Below are 13443 nucleotides of genomic sequence, written 5' to 3' on the forward strand. Positions count from 1 at the left end.
AGCGTGGGGGCTTACTAAAAGTTCCCAATACTTAAGGAAAAGCTGCATTTTGAAAGATTTTTGATTTGATTACCACAACAAACAATGAGCCTGAAGCCTTCAACAGTGGATGATATTCTTTTTCTTCACAACACTCGCGAATAAACAGTGAATGAGCCTCTTAACTTCAACGGATTTTTATATTTTTATTATTATTTAACGTTAGCCAGTTGGCGAAGAGTTCTTTGAAACGTTGTGCTTCAGTAAAGTTACTTAACATCAAAAAAAGGTACATGTAGGCCGTAAATCTTTACTGCTGGATCACATTTGGCTATATAATATTCTCTACTGCATGCTTCTCTGTAATGGACAGTCTGTATTAATATTTGTGGGCATAATTGTCGGTGGTGGTAGTTATGTTTGAGGCCTATAATACAATTTTACCTAGTAGCGTCTGTGTGTATGTGTGTGCGTCTAGCAGAGACAGCGCGCATCAGAGAGAGCTTAAAGTGATATTGATGTTGGTCTCGGGTCGGGTTCGGGCTGAAAAATTGCAGACGTTTTCGGGCTGGGGCCAGATTAGGGCTTGAACACCACGGGCCAGGTCTCGGTTAGGGCTGGATTTTTTGCCCTGTGCAGGGCTCTAAGCAGTATGCTAGCTGGAGCCGTTTACCTCCAGTCTTTGTGCTAAGCTAGGCTAGCGGTGGGTGTGTCAGACAGAGTTATGGTACGCACGGAGATGAAAAGGATATGTATGACCTTATCTAACTCTGGGGGATATGGTGAATAAGCTAAAGTCCCAAAAAGTCGGCGTGTTCCTTTAATGAGGAGGATGACGAGAAGAAATTTGAGGCGTGCACTTCAGTACAAGAGATAGCTCAAGGAAAAGCAGCAGACAGAGGACAACAGAAATGGAAACCTAAAAGGAAAAATGACAAAGAGCAAGGAGAACTAAAATGTGGAAGATGTGGAAAAATCAAACACAGACAACAGGAAAAAATGCCCAGCTATAAAATCGACATGCAATAAATATAATAAAAAAAGTGGGTCACTGGCGTAACCACGGGAACATTAGATTTGTGAAAAAAATACAAGAGAAAAAAGAGAAAGAAGAAGGTTCATATGGTTAAATGTAGATGTTGATTAATGCTAAAGGAAATGTTTAAGGCACATTTAATGCTGTACATTTAAAAACTGAAAAGGGGAGATGTAATGGGTGCTTGACTTTAAGAGAACGTGATTACGTTGTGATTACACGGCAAGTTCATGAGGCTAGATTAAGTGTGTGTTCATGGTTTACAGAGTGATTAAAGTAACTCAGGTGCTGCTCAAACAAGTGTATTCATTATAAATCATTACAAATTACATTACAAAAAGGTATAAAAGGAATGGCAAGTGATGAGATTATTGTGGTAAAACCATGGCAAGTGCATGTTGTTACTGTTAACAAGTGCATAATGTTACTGTTTCAACTACAAATGCCACAGTAAAATTATGGTTACTCTGGTAAAACTATTGTAAGTGCTGTGGTGGTTACTGAGCTTTAACTACAAATAGTAGACAGTAAAAACAGTTACTGTGGTAAAAGCATGGTAAGTTAATGTGTTTTAACTACAAACACCATAGTAAATCTACAGTTACTGTGTTAAAACCATGGTATGTGTTGTGGTACTGCGCTTTAACTACAAAAACCACAGTAAAACTATGGTTACTTGGGTAAAACCATTGTAAGTGTTGTGTTACTGTGCTTTACAAATAGGCTACACAGTGAAACGTCTCGGTTACTAAAGTAACCTCGGTTCCCTGAGATGAGGGAACGAGTGTTGCGTAAGCCTTAGCTTACGCTACGGGAAAGCCCCTTTTTCTCGAGAAGATTGAAGCCAAAATTATCCTATAATTTGTATAATTTAAAACGCACTTGCTGCAGCAGCAGACCTAAGCGAGACGGCACAGATATAGGGAGAGCAGATAGGGAAATGACTTGCGTTCTGAAGGGAGTGGCAAGTATTTTAGGAACATAACCGTGTCTCGGTTTGAGGATGACTTTAGAGTCATTAGGCCCAAATTCAAGACAGGTAGCGCTCACGGAGAGCGCGTGCAGGTCACCCACACGTTTGACTGAGGCGAGAGCCATCAGAAAAACGGTTTTGAGTGAAAGATATTTCGGAAAGATACGGGAACCGAAGGGGGCCGAGGGGGGATACGGGAACCGAAGGGGGCCGAGGGGGGTTTAGCCTCCTAGCTCCCCTGAGGAAGCGGACGACTAGATCGTTTCTCCCCAGTGACTAGCCAGACGCCGGCGTTACGAATGCCGCTATGGCTGACACATATACTTTGAGCGTGGAAGGGGATCTACCCGCATCCAAGAGCTCCTGGAGGAAGGAGAGCACCTCCGATACTCCACAGCATTGTGGTTGTATGTCCCTCGCTGAGCACCAGTTAGAGAACACTGACCACATTAAGGCGTAAAGCCGTCTAGTAGAGGGAGCTCTGGCCTCTGTGATAGTGTTTAGAACTACTTCTGGGAGGTTAACGGGTACCCGTTGAGGGCCCATTCATGCAGGGCCCACAGCTCGGGATGGGGATGCCAGAGCTTCCTTTTGGCCTGGGAGAGGAGGTCTCTCCTCACTGGAATCGGCCACGGAGCCGTTCCCGGTAGCTCCGGGAACCACATCTGGTTCGTCCAGAGAGGGGCTACTAGGAGCATCGCACATTTGGTCTCCCTGATCCGTTTGATCACCTGTGGTAACAACGAGATCGGTGGGAACGCATAGAGCGGACGCCTGGGCCAGTCGTGGGCCAGCGCGTTGTTGTTCTTCGTAAAGTAAATTGGGCAATGAGCGTTGTCTTCTGAGGTGAAGATGTCGACCTCTGCACTGCCAAAGATGCTCCATAACAACTGGATCACCTTGGGGTGCAGGGACCATTCCCCTGGGGGAACGTTGCCCCTGGATAGCATGTCTGGACCCAGGTTTAGGGTGCCTGGTACGTGCGCCGCTCTCAGCGAGCGCAGATTGTGCTGAGCCCACACGAGAAGGCGTTTGGCCCTGGTGTACGGGCTCCGAGATCTGATGCCGCCTTGGCGGTTTATGTAGGACACCACCGCCATGTTGTCCGTACGGACTAAGTCGTGGTGACCTCGCAAGTATGGGAGAAAAACCTCCAGAGCTAACTCGACAGCTCTCATCTCTAGACAGTTTATGTGTAGGCATTTCTCCGGGCCTGACCAGAGGCCGGAGGTGGGCCTGCCCTCGAACAGGGCACCCCAACCGAGGTTGGAAGCATCTGTCGAGACTACTTTTAGCTTCGAGCTCTTCCCTATGTCGACACCTGACTGGTACCAGATGGCCGTCTTCCAAGGTTCCAGGGCTTTGATAGAGCCCTGGGTTACCCTGAGACGAAATTGACCCGATGCCCACACATGAGATGGGACTCTGGGTTTTAGCCAGTACTGGAGGGGGCGCATATGTAGCAGGCCCAGCTGAAGTACTGCTGAAGCCGATGCCATGCGACCCAGAGTCCTCTGCAACATTTTGAGAGGAATGATGTCGCCAATTCTGAATGACGCCGCTAGGCGTTGGATGGAGAGCGCGCGCTGTGTTGAGCGCGCGCGCTTTCATCGACACAGAGTCTATTTCTGTTCCCAGACAGGAGATTCTCTGGCTGGGTGACAGCGAGCTCTTGGTCAGATTGATTTTGAGACCCAAATTCTGCAAATTATTGAGAAGCAGAGCCTTGTGAGTCATCAGTTCCGTCTTTGACTGTGCTAGAATTAACCAGTTGTCTAAATAGTTCAATATTCGCATACCCTGTTGTCTCAGGGGAGCGAGCGCCGCGTCCATGCACTTCGTGAATGTACGAGGTGCCAAAGACAGGCCAAACGGAAGGACTGTGTACTGATAAGCCTGGCACTCGAAGGCGAATCTCAAGAATGGCCTGTGGCGGGGCGCTATTTGTATCTGAAAGTACGCGTCTTTCAGGTCTACCAGTATAAAGCAGTCTCCCGGGCGAATTTGCGCGAGAATTTCTGGTCGTCAGCATTTTGAACGATCGCCTCATAAGCTCTTTGTTCAATAGTCTGAGATCTAGGATGGGTCGGAGACCGCCATCCTTTTTTGGAACGAGAAAATAGCGGCTGTAGAAACCTGACTCGCTCTGTGTAAGAGGAACGGTTTCGATCGCACCCTTTCTCAGCAGTTTCGCTATCTCGGTGCGAAGTAGGTGTGCTACTTCGTCTTTTACCGTAGTTTCGACCATGGCTCAAAAGCGCGGAGGTCTGCAGCGAATAGCCCTGTTTGATTATGTTTAGCACCCATTCTGACACACCCGGGATGATTTCCCACGCTTTTGCGGACAAGGCTAGGGGCAGAATGATATCTGGGCTCGGATCGCTGTGTGATAGGGATCCGGTGACCTGATTGACTTGTGCTTGTGACACTGTACATACAGCGCTTATGTGAGAAGGTGCGTGTTGGATAACGGGCGCCTGGTTTACACATGATACACTAGCCGCGAGAGCGGGAAGTTTTTTATTAGTGGAGGCCCTAAGTGTGTGTGCGACACTGAACTGGCAGTGTTTATGAGTAGGGGTGAGCACTGAAAAGTGGGCACAGTTCCTACATTTAGAACACAGTTGGCGTAAGCCGGGTAAAAGGCAGAAATTTTTCTCTTTTTGAGATTTATTTGGGTCGCCGTAAAAACGCTGTTTGTGTGCAGGCGTGCATGTTGTATAACAGACTCGTGTACTGCAGTATAGACATCTCCAGTCGCCTCCGGTGAGGGAACTGTGAGAAGTGTGCGCAAGCTCTTCGACGGCGGTCCGGCCGCGGCGGGACTTAACCGTCGTCGTTTGCCCCTCGTGGCTAGGAGGTTTTCGGAGGCTCAGGGTCTAGCACAATCTTGGGCCTCTGGCCCCGTGAGGGAGGTGGTCTGCTGCGGCTAGACGAGCACGAGCGATGGGGAGCCTCAGCGCGTGGACGGCGCTGAAAAGCTGGCGGCTGAAGCGGAGGCCTCGGAGTCTGAGCAGGCGGCTGTTTCTTTGAGCGGCCTGAGGCAGAACTTGAGCGTTTAGGCAAGAAGTGTCGCAGGGCCTGTGACGCTTTCTGTGCCTCGGAGAAGCATTCCGCGAAGCCCTTGACAGACGGGCCAAACAGACCGGATGGCGAGATAGGCGAGTCCAGAAAGGAGGCCCTGTCCGAGTCCTTCATCTCTGTTAGCGTCAGCCACAGATGTCGCTCCAAAACAGTCAGGACCGCCATATTCCTACCGATAGCCTGAGCGGTGGTCTTTGTAGCCCGCAGGGCTAAGTCAGTAGCGCTTCTCAGGTCTCTGAACGCGTCTTGGTTCGGGTCAACCTCGTCCAGTGTGCGGAGAAGGTTGGCCTGAAAGACTTGCAGCACCGCCATCATGTGGAGTGCTGATGCAGCCTGACCGGCGGCGGCGTAGGCGCGACCGGTGAGAGCTGAAGTAGTCCGGCAGGCTTTAGAGGAGTGAGCGGCCTTAGACTGCCATCCGGTGGAGGGCGGGGCAAAGGTGCGCGGATACGGCCTCTTCAATAAGATGCTGGTAGCCCTTTTTCTGAGCGCCGTCAACAACGGAGAACGTTGAGGAAACACTGGCTTTCAGCCTGGCGGAATATGGAGCCTTCCATGACTTAGTAAGTTCATCATGGAGTTCCGGCAGGAACGGGGCGGGCCTTTGCTGAGGGGCCTGGCGGCGTCCTTGCAAAAACCACTTGTCGAGCCTGTTGCGTGTTGGTTCGGCGGGTGAAGACCACTCGAGGCCGAGGTCCTCCATGGCCTTTGTCAACATGCGGATGAGTTCAGCATCCACACCGGCTCTTACCCCACTGGTGCTGGTCTGGGTTGAGGGGGCGGGGTCCGGAATGGAGCCCCGACCAGCCACTTTCCGAGGCGGCGAGAGAGCATCGTCACCGTCTGGTCCACCGAAAGTGATGGGAGCGGCTGCGGAAACCGCCGGGCGCTGGCCATCCAAGAAAGAGACCGGTGAGGGCGAATCAGTGGGCGAGGCACGGGGGATCCTACCGGCGTGAGCTCGGGAGTTGCTGAGGCTTCCGGTGCTCCCTGGGAGCGGCGCTTTTTTACAGCGTGGCCCGTGAGAGAGAGAAGGAAGCGTATCCTCGCTGAAGATTGCTAACCGAGCCCGCAGGGTCGGTAAGACCATCAAATCGCACACAGGACAGCCGCCTTTAGAGAGCGCGAGGTCAGCGTGGTCCTTCCCCAGGCAGGAGACGCAAAGGATGTGGCGGTCTCCGGCCGTGAGGGGGGCTAGGCACGAGCCGCAGTTGAGGCGGGGCATTTGTAACAACGCCCGCGAATTTGCTCTTTTAGAAGAAAGCTTCAAAAGGATATGTGCGCGCCGGATGGCGTAGCTGAGACGGCGGCTGAAGGCGACGTAGAAGGTATCCAAGCCGGCTTCCTCAGTCCTGCAGTGCAGTAGCTCGTCCCGCTGAAGTGCTGTGTCGACGGTAGGCTTCTTCCAGAGTCAGCGAAGAGAATCCTACGCTGAAAGGAGATGAAATCAAGGCACCTATGGGAGGGCGCAGTTTATATAGCCTTGGCCACACCCGTTTTGGCGGGCCATGACGTACAAAGAGCGCGAAGCGCCCTCATTGGTCAGTACGTCACAGCTGCCTCTCCATAGTTTGCAGCAGTTGCCGCAGAGCAGCCAATAAGCGCGCTAAGCCGTCTCGCTTAGGTCTACTGCTGCAGCAAGTGCGTTTTAAATTATACAAATTATAGGATAATTTTGGCTTCAATCTTCTCGAGAAAAAGGGACTTTCGCGTAGCGTAAGCTAAGGCTTACACAACACGAGAGTACTCTCAAAAGGGAACCACAGTTTCTGTGGTATAAGCATGGTAAATGTTGTAACTGTGTTTTACCTACAAATACCACAGTAAAACCACAGTGTTAAAAGCATGGTGTTGTGTTACTCTTATTTAACTACAAATTCCACAGTAAAACTAGTTACTAATAAAAATATGGTAAGCGTTGTGGGCACTGGGCTTTTACTCACAGGATCGCGCTAATGTTACTGTGGTAAAATCACATTCATTCAGTGGCATTCGCAACTAATTTGTAAAGAAAACATCAAACTACACTTACTTACACATGAATTGGCGACAATCACAGCGATAAATTAAAAATATCTTTAAATAAAACAAAACACACATGGATTATGACGTTCAGAGTCACTTTTTTTTATTGGTAGTCAAATGTCATTTGATGACGACACACCCGATAAACGAGACTGACATTATTTATAAGACTGCTAGAGGGCGCTTAATTTTAAAATGTAACTGTAGGTCGTAATACGCTGCATGTACAAACGACATATGGGCTTGTTTTACGGAGAAGGATGGTCTCTCTTGTCGACACACCAATGCGGATACAAATCCTCCTGTTCAGCACAAATACAGTCCTTACCTAATTCTCCAGAACAAATATGACATATTTAAGGGGTGTCCAATCCTGCTGCTGGAGGGCCACTGTCCTGCAAACTTTAGCTTTAATCCCAACATCCGAACCAGCTTCAATTTATTAGCATTCAATTCAATTGCGTCATATTTTTATGGTTATATACCACTGATTTATATAATGTCATTATATAGATCTGTACAGGTTTGGAATGACGTGAGGTTGAGATGAACAAGATTTCGGTTCATATAATACAATCTAATATGTCTAATCTAATAATCTGTTTATCAGTCTGAGAAATGTTTAAAATTACATTCGTTTAGACAGTCAATGCAGCCTTAAAATAAAAATAAATAAAAATGAATGTCATGAATGATTCACTGTAAAAAGAGATTTTTTTCCCCTTTAAAAAGTCATGCAGACAACCAATTAAACAGTTTTTTGTGTATTATTTCAGCATAAAACAATTTTAGTAAAGTGAAGTGAATTTGGTGTTGTTCATATAAACATACTGACACAGATACTGTTGGTTTGAATATTGAGTTTAATATTGAGTAATGAAACCGTTTTCAATAGTTCCTCTATACAGTATGGAAGCTCTATGTGTGTCTGTTATTATATCAGACAGACTATTTTCTGCATGCGGTTAGAAGTGTTCAGAAGGGGACCAGAGGGTCAATGATGGTTTTAGGGTACTGGACTCCAGTCACAGTTAGTTCCCCTCCATTGCAGGGAAGAGCTTGATGTATAATCGCATGAACGCACTCATCTTCTAGTGCGTCATTCTCTTGACAGACGTCCAGCTGAGAGAGAGAGAGAGAGAGAGAAATCCACATGTATTTATAATTGATCTCTTCCATGTAAAACTCTGTTCACATTGATAGCGACCAAAACGCATTCATTTTCCATGACAGCGCACAAATATCTGCGAGTTCTGCTACAGTGACCGTTGCCGACTAGATTTGAATGTCCAGCAACACTACAAAGTTGAGAAGAGTTTTCTCTTATAGGCTACAAATGCAGAGAAACTTTATACAGTGACTTGATGCATTTTAACTTCTCAGAGAGGATGGAAAAATTACTGGACACTTCACATCCGTTTAGGACACATAATGGAAATACAAATTGTGCCTTGGAAGAGTTTCAGTGATGAAAACATCAAACTCAAAAATCCATAAATCAAAACAAAACACTAATTTACCTTGACCAAATAGTTTGTTCCATTCACAGTCTGACTCTTATAGAGTAAAGGAATGTAATCTTTAAAATTGATTGCAGTCGTCTTCTCGATCTCTGGCTTCTCCTGAATCAACAAATGCACATTTTATATTAATCTATATTATTATTATTATTATTATTATTATTATTATTATTATTATAAAAAGGTCTCTAGGGAGTTACATCTATCATTTAGATATCAGAAAACTCATGTAAAACGTTTTGTGACTTTGAGTGAAAAGTAAAACAGTTTTTTTGAAAATAACAACAAATAATTTCCCCAACACATTTCACAGCACCGAAATAGATCATTTTACTAGGCAGTGTTTTAACAAAAACATTTACTAGTGATTTTCTGTCTCTTACCTCAATGCAGATTTCCTTCACCTCTTCAGTGACAGGCTTCACTGTGCTCCATCCTCCAAGATTTGCCTCTTCTGTAGCCATTGTGCTGGTGAATAAAGTCTGGATGAAATAAACTGTATTATCAGGCAGTTTGTCTCACAGATTGATTTTGATCCACTATTTATGCTGCCAAAATCTCATGACATCAGAATGAATGAATGAATAGGCGGAGTTTTACTTTGGGGTGTTGTGCAATATTCCGAATTTTTTTTTTAACTTTTTTTTTTTTTTTTACTTTTCAGAAAAACAAAACAAAACGTTTTGACATTTATTGCACAACGTATGCAATTATTTGTGGATAAGTTTTTGTTTTAAATACAATTAGGGAGTTTATGTTTTAGGAACATTTTGTCCCAATCTTCAACCAGATCATTAAAAAAGTAATACAATTATTTTTATTTTTTTTATGAATTTACTAACAATATTTAGAGTAAATAACATTGCTCAAAATATTTTCTTTTTTAAAAAATATATTTAAAAATATTTATAAAAATATTTTTTAATATGAATAACAATGAATAATAACAAAATCAAGTACGACAACACAATATAAATAGATATAAATAAATGAAAAATACAATTGAACCAACAACAAAAAATACAGAACAAAATGCATAATTTTATGCCAACATTTTGAGAGGCTGATTTATCACTAATCCAAGACATCAAAATATTTTTCCTAATAATTAACAAGTGAAAAAGTCATCGCTTTTTAATTTACAAGGAATATGTGACTCAATTCTCCTCAACTCAACTCAACTTTATTTATAGAGCACTTTCAACACCATAAGTTCTGTACAGAAAAATATAAAAGAGAAAATAAAAACCAAAAACATAAAAACAATGCAAATATGTCATACACAGCTTACAAAGCATTTTCAAATGCTAAAAAAAAAACAAATACGTTTTAAGCGCACTCTGAAAAACACCCAATGAAGGAGGAGATTTTACAGACAGAGGAAGGTCATTCCAGAGCCTGGGAGCTGCAACAGCCCGATAACTTTACATTTTAAACGAGATCGCGGAACCATGAGGAGCAATTGATCATTTGAGCGCAGAGATCTACTGGATTGACAGCGACTGATTAAATCAGTAACATACTCTGGTGCTAAGCCATGCAGAGCCTTAAAAACATACAACAACACTTTGTAATGAATTCTGTATCGTATGGGTAACCAATGTAGTTTGATTAACACAGGAGTAACATGCTATCTCTTCTCAGTACCCGTTAAAAATCTAGCAGCTGAGTTCTGAACAAGCTGCAAACGAGAGAGAGAGAGAGATGCCTGACTCACACCCAGATACAACACATTACAGTAATCCAAACGGGATGACACAAAGGCATGAACAACCTTTGTTCAATTCAATGACAACTTTGGACTAAAAGGCTTTAATTATGTGACAGTCCCACAAACAGGTGTAATCTCCTGTACCTTGCATTTGAATAAGAGTGGAGAATGAACTGAATGTATAAGGTGTGATATGCAAGCTGTGCAAGATCTTTAGCTAAATCATGGGTTCACTAAAGCCTAGTTCACACTACGTGATTTTGAAACGTCGGGCTGAACTGTGCGGTTCACACTACATGACTTGCTCTCTGTGAAATCAGGAGTGTTCAAGTTGTTGAGCTGTTCACACCACACGACACAACGTGATTGATCCGCAACAGGAGGTAACGCACTACACGAGTTGACAACAACTCTGTCACCCAACTATTCTATCTTGTCTACAAACCACGTTTTGTCACGAAAAATCACGCGATAAAACGAACCGGAAATGACGCGAAACAGCACGCGCGCCAATACCCAGCGAAGAAGACGAAGAAGAACACAACGCGCGAATATGGACGACAGACAGAAACTAGTTATGCGAATTGTGTGCGCGATGATTTGCTCTGAGAAAAAACGCCAAAAAAGAAAAAACAAGAGAGTATGGGTGAAAGAGTGGATCCGAATACGTGAACAGCAGGGATTGTCTGTGTTACAGAGAGAGTTGGAGGTGAGTACAGCATGTTTATATCGGAGATGTAGCTGCATGCTTATGTTTGGCTGACGGCCGCATTTAAAATGTTAAAATATCAATATGTTGTGTACTGTGCTAAAAAGCTGTGTTTCTTGATTTATTTATCATTGTAATAGAATAATGATAGGTCAGGCTTCAGGGAGTTGCTGCGAATGACGGCAGAGGAGTTTGATTTTTTGCTGGATAAAGTCCAACATCTTATAACAAAGCAGGACACCAAGATGAGACGTGCAATACCACCCAGAGAGCGTCTGTCTTTGACCCTGCGGTTCTTGGCAACAGGTTTGTGTGATTTCATTTTAAACTAATATGAACTGAATATAGTGATAACGTTTTTGTCTGTCTGGGTATGTTTCTGAACTTTTTGGTGTCATGCAGGTGAAACGTTCAAGTCCCTCAGGTTCCAGTACAGGATGGGGACAAGCACCATCTCACAAATAGTGATGGAAACCTGTACAGCTCTGTACCAGGTTATGAAGGAGGATTTCTTGAAGGTAGGGAGTCATTACAAAATGTAAAGATATACACTCTACAACTTCATTTTAAAAAAGAACACCCAGAACATCAACATTGTGGACATCAGCAATATACAGTTGACTTTCCTTTTTCCTAAAAGTATTTTAGTAAAACCTATGATTACAAACAGGGATATACTTCCGAAAAGCATAAGTAATTATATTTTGATGTCTACACATACTTGTATGTTTAATCTCTAGTTTATCTTTATATACATATTTATATGGATTAAGTGAGAAGGAGTTTGACTCACAAAAGTATGACTATCCAATTTTGTTCTACATATAACTGTATTCTTGAATATATATATAATAATTCCAGTCACTGACTTTTGGTGTGTCGTATTATTTTAGACACCATCAACGGAGGGAGAGTGGCGTACAATAGCCATGGATTTCGAAAGAAAGTGGCAGTTTCCACATTGCCTTGGGGCATTGGATGGAAAGCACATTTACATACAGCCTCCAAGAAAAAGTGGAAGTTTTTACCACAACTACAAGGGGAGGTTCTCTGTGCTTATGATGGCTGCAGTAGATGCGAACTACAAATTCATCTACGCAAGTGTGGGTACCCAAGGTCGAGTTTCAGATGCCGGACTGTTTGCTCACTCTGACCTGCGCAATGCCATGGACGAGGGCAGACTGAGCTTTCCCCCACCTGAGCCCTTGCCCGATTCTGACACAGTGATGCCCTACATGTTTGTGGGAGATGATGCATATCCCTTAAGGCATGACCTAATGAAGCCATATCCTTTCAGGCAGATGGAGCACAGTCAGAGGGTTTTTAACTATCGTTTGTCTAGGGCACGAAGGGTGGTAGAGAATGCATTTGGCATTCTTGCCAACCGGTTGAGAGTGTTCAGGTCGACCATATGCTTGGAGCCAGACAAGGTGGTAAAGATAACAATGGCTTCCCTGTGCATCCACAACTTCCTCTGCGAGCGCAGGTCAGAAGCATATGCCCCTCCAGTTTTTGCAGACTGGGAGACTGCTGACCACAACATGGTTGATGGGCAATGGAGGAATCATGGCATGGGTGCTTTCCAACCGATGGAGAACACCTCACATCGCAATTGTACAGCGACAGCAAAAATGCAACGCAATCTGATGCGGGACTACTTTGTCTCACCAGCAGGAAGTGTTCCTTGGCAGGATCAACGCATTTAAAAAGGAACTGATGTAGAGTTATCCCAGCAAACAGCAGGTTAAAGTCAGTTTAGGACATTTATTTTCTTGTGTGTTCAAAAGTCCTGTATTAATAAAGAATATTGTTTTATCAATTTGTAGTGTTGTTAACATTGCTTCTCAATGATTGTGTTTGTGGTGCACAGCAATATGTGTTCTAACAATAAGCTAAAATTTACATATGTTAAATATATATACACCATTCCCCATAAGAGTGTACATAATAAAAAACAATTGGTCTGCACTTTGTAAATAGTTGTTTTTCCTTTTATTACTTTTATTATCTTTTGAGACAGATGCAGCCTATTCAGGATGTGTTAAGGGTATATAAGCTTGGCAGAGGAACTGACTCTTTGCCTTCACATATCAGATGCTCTCTGTATGTGAATGCCAAAAAGAATTTCTGTAATATTTTCTTGCAAGAAATAAACATTTTTTGATACTTTGACTTTTCAAAGGTTTCGACTTGTCTCCTTCCTCCTACTCTCCGAATAGAATTATTTCCACAACAAATTCAATCATCAACAATTTGAGCATTGAACAGTCAATTAGGTCACTTCACTTTGAATATACTTAGAATATAAAAGCTTTGAGAAATGGACAGCCAGCCTGTTTTAGAATTTGTGTTTTTATTATTAAAAAAAAAGTATGTTTATATTAAAGAAAAAAGGAACATTATACA

General features: G+C 43.8%; 3 protein-coding genes across 3 annotated transcripts in view; 2 read left to right on the forward strand and 1 right to left on the reverse strand.

Moving 5' to 3' along the window:
- LOC309499746 (cystatin-A-like) overlaps window positions 1-13443 on the forward strand; it is a 196200-nt gene that overhangs the window by 37497 nt on the left and 145260 nt on the right. The window lies entirely within an intron of this gene.
- LOC309499749 (cystatin-A-like) lies at window positions 7943-9152 on the reverse strand. Its single transcript, XM_082171197.1, has 3 exons — window positions 9001-9152; window positions 8618-8719; window positions 7943-8219 (listed from the first exon to the last, which is right to left on the reverse strand). Exons 1-3 carry the CDS (start codon window positions 9079-9081, stop codon window positions 8073-8075), a joined length of 330 nt encoding a protein of 109 aa, XP_082027323.1. The 5' UTR covers window positions 9082-9152; the 3' UTR covers window positions 7943-8072.
- Window positions 10569-13212, forward strand: LOC309500024 (uncharacterized protein). Its single transcript, XM_082171558.1, has 4 exons — window positions 10569-11037; window positions 11178-11343; window positions 11440-11555; window positions 11931-13212. Exons 1-4 carry the CDS (start codon window positions 10816-10818, stop codon window positions 12741-12743), a joined length of 1317 nt encoding a protein of 438 aa, XP_082027684.1. The 5' UTR covers window positions 10569-10815; the 3' UTR covers window positions 12744-13212.

The sequence above is a fragment of the Leuciscus leuciscus genome (assembly GCF_965113295.1).
Source record: "Leuciscus leuciscus genome assembly, chromosome: 5".
NCBI classification, from domain to species: Eukaryota; Metazoa; Chordata; class Actinopteri; order Cypriniformes; family Leuciscidae; genus Leuciscus; species Leuciscus leuciscus.